The following is an 8,897-nucleotide window of genomic DNA, read 5'->3' on the forward strand; positions in this document are numbered from 1 at the left end:
CCGACGCTCCTCCTCGTACCAAGTACTTAGGGCCTTGCCGTCGAACATTACTTCGTTGTCTTCGATGGCGGTGGGTTGGACCCAGGTGTAGGCGTCGAGGTCGACTTCTGGGGCGGAGGAGTCGAGGGCTTGGAGACCCGGGAGGAGGTAGCAGGTTGCTTCTGGTTCTGGAGGTGGAGGAGACATGGCGAAGGCAGTTATGTGGCGTCGATTCAGGATGATGTTCGAAGTGCTGAAGATGTTGACTGAAGGAAGATCAGGCTGTTTAGGAAATGTGCTTCGGGGTTGGCGTTTTGCTTCTTTTAATCCTAGGTCCGACCTGCGCGAGATATAGAGTTGGTCGTCAAGTATGCAGCCTTTGTTTGGGGTGAGCAACAAAGGAGAAGGGCGGATTACCTGATAGTTGCGTCAAGCAAGAATCAGAAGATCAGAAGATGACAGAAGAGAGTGTGTCGAGATCAGGTTTTAATATTTTTTTTTTTCAAAACCCGGATCTAGAACTAGCACTGTGATGATGGATAGCCAAGGTTGGCATGGTGACTTCGTCGACTCGCTGTGCCTTGTATCGTCTGAAACCCTGTTTTTTTTGTTTGTTTTTTGCCTCCTTCGTTTTGATGTATAGTGGTGATTTACTCTGGGTACGTACCGAGCAACCTCCCCGATTCCCCAAAACCGCGTTTTTGTGCATGTTTGCCACAGTTTTCTTGATGAAAATTGGGGCATCATGCACGTTAGGTGGCTTGCATCATCGGACCAGACGTGGGACGGTGGATGTGTGGCCAAAGTGGTGACGGAATACTGTGTTCAACTACAGTTCTGCCGAGTACCATGCAAATATGATATATCCATCCCGTGCCGCTCGATCTTTAGAGGCATCAGTATGACTGGCTGCATTTATGTAATGACGTAACCTCGTATCTAAATGACGCAATGTGTGGTGGAATTGGTCGGCGACGCACCAGCTGTTGCGAGAGACAAGACATTAAACAACTTGGGCCTAACGGACTGTCTCCCAGTCTTTCCGGCCAATTAGGACTACTGGGAATCTCATTGATGCGTCATCTGTACCTGAATATCGTTCCGATGACGTTGAATGTCGCCACACCAACCTTCCCTAGTGCCTCCCGCCACAAGTTTTCAGTAAATTTCCATCCATTGAAATTGAGCTCGGTATAATGGTTGAAAGTAAATTCTTCGAGGGATTACGGTGTTGTACTCTTGTTGATTTGGTCCACGATACGCATGCATGATGTTCGATAATATGTCGGGAATTGGCATAGCAGTATCTCAACTTGGCCCGGTCTCCCACAATTTGCCCCCGCTTTCTGGCGCTACCCTACCACCACATCATTATCGACACTTCGCCACTGAGCCCCGGATACACACAGGCGGGCTGCTCCTCAACAGTTGGGCGTGAGAAGTAAATTGATACCTGAGTCCCGGGCAAGCGCAGCGATGAGAAGAGCCCAGGATCAGCCTCGGGCACAGTTCGAGTGCTTGCCTCATGCCATGATCGGGATCACGTTTTCGGGGCTGTTGCAAGTGACAAAGTTGTGGGGCCCTTGCGCATGTACTAGGCATACTGCGAGCCTCGTGGAAGCTGCCGAGAACTGTCACCATACTATGTAATCCAGCATGTCCCACCACCAGATGCACCAGCTGTAGGGCGATTCGTACTGCAGGCACATACCGCCTCCTTATCCTAGATGGGCATGAAAGTCACCACTCTACAGACTTCGAGCTCTACTGCAAGGAGAACAACATCATCGCACTCTGGATGCCGCCTCGAATACGCGTCCATACTTCATCCCCCTCCTTGATAGGTTCCGAGTTCTTTTCCTTGACCTGGGACGGCATTATACTTCGGGAAACCGACACGTATGCGAATGGAAGATCGAATGGCTAGAGCACTATTGAACAATAAAGGGAACTGTACGAGATGTTGGATTATGGACCTGATTAACACTGGCTATAGTAATACTTGGGGTAACCTTATACTTTTGGCTCAGCTGGTTAATCTATCACGAGATTTAAGGGTTTGGCGGATATATATATAAATTTAGCAATGCAGAGCAATCTAAGGTATGGCTGCGCCTTGACGTCAGACACATTGACTGCTTCATCGTGCACTACGTCATAATTATCCTTGCATAGACAGAGGCGATCAATAGCTTCGCGGTTACCCCTCTTCTGAACCAACCTTCGACCAATCTGCGGGGGATCCAAACGCGCCGTTGTCGTCTGTAAAAAGATTTGGAAAAATATTGTGGATTAGGAGATGACATCAATGGCACTTCCAAGTGACAGGTCACAAACAAGCTAGGAAGCAAAGGCTTAATATCATCCACCGTCCGGAGACTTTGGCGAGGGAGATGAGGCAATTATGCCCGAGAACGACCCGATCACGTCTGAGAGTTACATTCTTGATTCACTTCCAGCTATTGACGTAATGTCCAAGAGTTACATTCTTGATTCACTTCCAGCCATGATGTAATAATCCTCTCTGCTAATAAATAAGCACAACCTACTAATCGTTCACTTAACCAGTATTTAAAAAGTCATTTCTATCGGAAGAGATGAAAGAGATGAAAGAGATGAAAATTATATTTTCATTCCTTATTTCATCTCTTCATAAAAACTATTTTATTTTAAAACCCCATTATATCGAAGCGCTATTGTAGTGCCACGACAGAAGCTTTATTGCAAAATTGAGTTCGGCGATCCCCCTAGAATCGTACTAGAGAGCCGAAAAAGGAGTGAGTGCAAATTGGTGCCTCGCGACTAGCCGACTGCGGTGGTAACGCCTATATAAAATCAGCACCGATAGCGCCTCAAGTTTAGCGTCGCCGGAACCTCACCGGATCAGAATGCGTTATCATGGAGGGGGGCATATGTGAAGAGCACTATCACAAGTCCTACAGCTATCCGGGTTTCACCACTCACCTGGAGACATCGAACCTTGGGGCCAACACCACGAATCAAGAATCTATGGATTGCCTCAAGCAGTATGAGGAAATAAGCCAGCCATTCGCCGCACAGCTTTCGCAAGCAGCCAAGAATTGGCAGCAGGAACACACGCCAGGCCTAAATTCGTGGCCCTTGCTGTATGAAGAAAAACAATGGATACCACAGAGCATCCCCTGGGGCTCTGTGGTATCTCAACACCCGACAGAGGATCCTGCCATCGCAACATCTCCGCAGGTGGTCTCCTCATACAAAGAAGGTAGCTTTGGCGGTGTGTACGATTCACAAGATTTAGCCTTTCTCAATTTAGCCTTTCCATCCTCTCCTTCAATGTTCATAAAATCTGAGCAGTCCTACGAGCCAAAGGCATCAGTGGGTCTCGGGGTCGACTGTATCATAGCGTCACCATCCCAGTGTGGAATTCATCCCCCGATACCCTGTCTTCAGCTATCATTCCCCAGACAGGATGAGAGTATGAGGCATCAGGACTCGATCACGGCGGTGAACAACATCCCTGTCTTCACACAAGGTGGATACGGGGCGGATCAGGGTGGAAATATCCGCCTACATCACGAAGACTACAAAGTTACCAATGGGCTTGAAACAGAGGACGGCCAGCAGAAATACATTGGTGGAGTCATGGATGAGCTATGCCAGTTGGAGGACCGGTTGCAAGATCTAAACAAACAACAGATGAGTTTCGTCAAGGCTAGCTTCGTCAACTGAGCTTCGACGTTTCACCTGAGGTAAAAGTCCATAGACGATTTATCTACAGAAATCTCGGAGGCTTTATCTATCTGTGTTTCGTAGACCATGTCGTCAACTTGTAGCGGAGGCGGCTGAAAGGATCCCTATGGTCTCAGCTATCGGACGGCCTTGAACAACACTGTCAGACGGAACAGACAAGGATGTCACATCGCCGACTTCGGCAGTCAAAGGCATACGATTTTATATGCTTTTTACGGACTGTTATTTTCCCAGACGGACTAATAGGCCCAACAGCTGATCTTGCTAGCAGCCTAACAGCTGATCCTGCTGTCAGTGGGCTGATCACGATCCCTGTCCTAAGACATCTATTGTATTCAAATTCCTCTATAAAATACGGCCCTTCAGGCCGTCAGTTAGCGAGAAATCAAGATCATCCATCGTCATCAAGCTGTCTCAACCAATCCATCTTTTGTCTGATAAATACCAAGCTACTGTGAGGGAACGATTATGTGACTTTCATACTTTATGAATAGTCTCACTTTATGAATATTATATAAATAGCTTAAGCCAGAGCTTTTCTTAGGAATCTCTTTCTCTCCTTATAAACAATTATTTTATCCAAGTTACACTCGACCTTGTTTGTACTCTTGTTCCGTTATAAGTCCCGCGCTTGGACTAGCTTTATTAAAGCTGTGACTGCAAACAGCTGTCTTTTGAAACTGAGAATCATCTTTAAAGGTAAAGAGCTTTAGTATTAATAGTTTATCGAGGAGTTTAAGAAGATAGCCGACTGGTATTATACTACTTCTGAAAATAGCTAGATAGATAACTATATTATAATTAAGTAGCTTAAAGATATCTATCTACCTTAAATACATCTAGCAGATAAGTCTAATACCAAACTTATTATCTTAAATAGCTATAGAAGTTATATATCTATAAGTATCTAACTGGCTTAAATTATAAATCTTACAAAAAATCCAGGATAAGTAGATAGCTACCTGCTTTTTAAATAATATATATTATTATTACCTGCTATCTTATTTCTATTATAGTATATAGCTATTAGATAATAGTATATTTAATATCTCTAAAGCTGCTTACTGCAGAAAACTCTAAAAGCTAGCAACACTAGCTAATTCAGCTTTTAGCTTTAGTAAATAAAGTTAACTTTATTAAAGCTTATACTAAAGCTAGAAAAGTAGATATAATAAAAAAGAATATACTCTTAAAATAGATAGTAACTAGAAATTAGCTAATCTTATAATAGAATATCCCTATATATTCAGAAATTTATCTAAATAAAAAAATATTTATAACTAAATCAGACAGTCTAAGAGATATATAACTTAACTCTAATAATATACTAAAAATTAACTAATATATTAGAGATTTAGAAAAAAATAAAATCTTTTTAACTAATAGATAGTATTCTATAATATCTAAAGAGTTTAAAGTCCAGAAGTTAAAAATAATCTTTCTAATAGTAAGAATAGCCAGTCTGAAGGAGGAAGTTAGCTGATTAGATAGAGGTAAGAGGAGAAGGGCTATACCCAATCCTAATAAGAAGTTTATAATACTAGTCGAAGCTCTAGCAGCTGATAAAATTATTTCTAAGCTAATTTAGGCTACTGAAGTATCAGAGGCTATTGAGGATATGATTGAGGTGGGAGGGCTTGAAGAGGAAGAAAGTTCAAATTTAGAGGCGGAAGAATTACCTATTATATACATTCACACAGGCCGTAAGGTTAAAAGGCTAAGAAAATATTAGAATTTATTTAATTTCAAGCCGAATTCTAATAATAATTTTATTTTTATTATTTTTAGTTGTTTTTTCCCATAAGGTTAAAAAAAATAGATTTGTATGGGGAAATCTTTTTTGCTTACCGGTAGGTGGGTACTAGATGGTAGTATTCTTATCGTGTTCGTCTCGCTCATTAGTCGTCGTCTTCGTCGGAGTCGATACCCATGTGGTAGGTAGTTGCTTTGAATCCGGGGCTTCTTCCTATTTGGATCCTTCTCGCTGAGAGGCTGTCTGCGTCTGGAAGCAGTCCTGCGCTGTGGCTGCTGGCTGCTTGTGCTGGCCGGGTTTTTTTCGCGCCTGTGGGTTGCCGCCTCTGTAATTACTTTGTCGGGTCGAAATAGGGATACGAGTAATATTCTATTTCTTGACCTTTGAGATTATTTAATTTGAAGCTTGGAGATATATTACTATATTTAAAGCGATAGCTATAGATATTTAATCTTAAAATTGAAAATATAGTCTAAATTTTAATTCTAGCTAATAATAGCACTTAACCTTCTTATATAGATATATCTTAGTACTATATATCTAAAAGAAGGCCTCGGGCTTAGTTAGATATTCTTTAGTAATATTATAAAAAGTAGTAGTTATAATATAATTTATCTTGCCCTTGTATACTAGGTAATAGTACTTAAGGATATATTTTTATTTAGATTGATTATTTTCTAATTAAGTTTTTAAAATCTTTCTGGCTTTTACTTTAAAAAGGGGATTTAGCCTTTTATATATAATTTTCTTATATATTATATAGGGTCTTGTAATTAAGACTTACTTAGAAATATTTTTAAACTTTAGTTTAGTTTTTAGTATTATACTTGCTATAATAGTAAGCTTATTTTCTATATAAAGTATTAAACCTGGTATTAATTAGACTAGTTATAAATCTTTCTTAATTAGAATAAAAAATATTATTTATAATAATTATTATCTATCTATAATATTTATTATTAAAATTATATTTTTTTTTATTTATAAGAATATAAGCTGTAACTTGGGTAATATCCTACTTATTAAGTTAGCTTTATATTAAGATAAATATATATAAATATCCTATATCTAGAGTAACTGGGGTAAATTTATATTTATTACTAATAGATAAAGAAAGAATACCCTCCTTCTTAGCTTAAGGTATATATAGAAGGAGGTTTTTAGTATAGAAGCCTATACTATAAGCTATTACTATCTAGTTATTTTAGAGTAATCTTAAGATTAACTTACCGAATAATATAAGGCGAGTATTCTATTACAGTACTAATATTGCTCTTAGCCTTAAGAATAAGGCTTTTTAAATCGATAAATTTATAAAGATATAGGTATTTCTGGGGATCCGCGTAATTATAACCTGCTAAACTAATTAGATAAATATTAACAATATTTGCCTTTTTAGCTGTATAGACTAGCTTTATATATATATTAAATTTTTCCTTATATACTAGAAGGATAAGATAGAGAGTATTACAGCCTATATTCTTAAGTGCTTTTATTATAGTATAAATACGCCTAATAACATAAGGAATAATAATTACTCTAAGATCCTTAAGCTTCTATATATAGTTAGACTTGGGATTAAGAGTAAGCCTAATAACCAAATTAATCTTACTAGTAAAATTTTTATTTTTAAGAATAAGCTCGGCAATAAGAAATCCAGTTTAGCTATTAATAGCTATAATATAAATCTTTTGTAATATATTAGTAAATAGAGGCGACTTCCTTCTGCTTTGAGTATTATAGCTATAGGTAGCCGGGCAAATAGGGGGTAAAATATCTTGAATAAGCTTCTTATCTCCTAGCTCTTTATACGGTTATAGATTTAGTATTATAGCCTGAACTTTTATTGTACTGTCCTTAATATAATATAAATGCATATATATAAGTTTAAAGTGATATTTGGTACCCTTTATGGTATACCTGGCTGAAGCTTGCCGAGCGGGGTATCTTATAGAGGCAGAATGCAATACTATATTAAGAATTTATAATAACAAGTCCATTTATTATAGACTCAACTAGCTTCTTAATGATAAAAAGGGTTAAAGTATTAGTAATTGGGGTCAGTTGAAATGCAGGCCTACTCAGGCTTACTATAACGCCTTGGGTTATCTACCTGTTCTTAATTCAGCTCTACTTTACCCGTTTCCCGATTCGTGGGTCGCCCCGTATCTTGTTACGACATCACCATACTGAAAACCTTCATAGGGCACATACTCAAATAGGACGATCTGGTCCAGTATTTTAATTTTCTCAGCTATGGTGTCATGGAGATATGGTGGTCGAAGTAATGTGTCGTATATGACGTGCACCAGCGGAGAGATGTTTCCGATATGACGTGCACGACTAATAGTGATGTTGTTACAGGCTTCGAAATCGATCGAATCGATCGATTATCGAGCCCTGATCGATCGATTTATATCGGTCATGACCTTCAATCGATCGATATCGATTGAGCGGGCCTCTTAGTTGATCGATATCGATCGATCACAAATTGAAATCGAATCGATCGACAATCAAATCGATCAGGGGATTCAGAGCTGGTCTTTATTATCCCCATCTACACTAATCCTGCCTACCAATTAAAGTACCTGCCTCTAATTATCCCCTTTAAGAAGACTTAGAGGAAGGGATGGCTGATAAATACTAGTCTTGCTCTATAAATAAAGGTACTAAGCTATAGCTATTATATAGTACTATAGGCAAAATCTAAGTAGTATTACTATCTTCTTATAATTATTAAAATTTCTTTCTATTTTAATAAAAGATAATATAATAATAAGAAAGTTAATAGCTATATAAAATAGTTAAGAAAAATATATAATATTAATATCTCTCTATTAAGTAATTAAGTTAGCTTTATATATAATATTATTTATTAGTAATTTTAATAAATATTAATTAAGCTTATTTTATACTAGTATTATAGCTAATTATATTAGCTATATATTTTATTACTCTTAAAAATTAAAATAAATACATAATTAATTAAATATTAATTAACATATTTAATAAGCAAGTAAGCCAGACAAGTAAGTAAGCTAAAAATCCCTTAACTTACATCATCTTCATTTAATCAATTAATTCTCAACTACCTAGCATATTATAGTTTAATTATAAGGCTAGAATGCTTCTTACTCTTTAGGCCCTTTAAAATAACCCAAACCTACATATCCAATATGCTGTAGAGATATATACAGTTAATTGTTATACTCTAGGTTGCTGGTAAAAGAGTATTTAGTCTTAATATAATACTATTTAGAAATTATATTAGCTATCTAATCTAGAGAAATAGATTCTTATTTATTTTATTTTTAATTTAGATTTATAAGAATTTCCCCTTTAGTTATATAATATTAAAGATATAGCTAATTAATTACTTGCTAACTATAATATATTATTAATTAATATATATTAAGTTTATAATTTTATTAAG

General features: G+C 37.6%; 2 protein-coding genes across 2 annotated transcripts; one reads left to right on the forward strand and one right to left on the reverse strand.

Moving 5' to 3' along the window:
- Positions 1-171, reverse strand: BGZ61DRAFT_277224 (uncharacterized protein; the record flags this gene model as incomplete). Its single annotated transcript, XM_046238415.1, has 1 exon — positions 1-171. A coding segment is annotated over one exon (171 nt), but the record flags the coding sequence as incomplete, so codon positions are not given.
- A 2,706-nt stretch (positions 172-2,877) lies between these two features.
- Positions 2,878-3,690, forward strand: BGZ61DRAFT_577852 (uncharacterized protein; the record flags this gene model as incomplete). The annotated part of the gene is made up of 1 exon (XM_046256261.1): positions 2,878-3,690. The coding sequence occupies one exon, from the start codon at positions 2,878-2,880 to the stop codon at positions 3,688-3,690; it is 813 nt and encodes a 270-aa protein (XP_046093428.1).
- Between the last annotated feature and the right edge of the window lie 5,207 nt (positions 3,691-8,897).

Source organism: Ilyonectria robusta (genome assembly GCF_021365365.1).
Source record: "Ilyonectria robusta strain PMI_751 chromosome Unknown BGZ61scaffold_96, whole genome shotgun sequence".
Taxonomy (NCBI): Eukaryota; Fungi; Ascomycota; class Sordariomycetes; order Hypocreales; family Nectriaceae; genus Ilyonectria; species Ilyonectria robusta.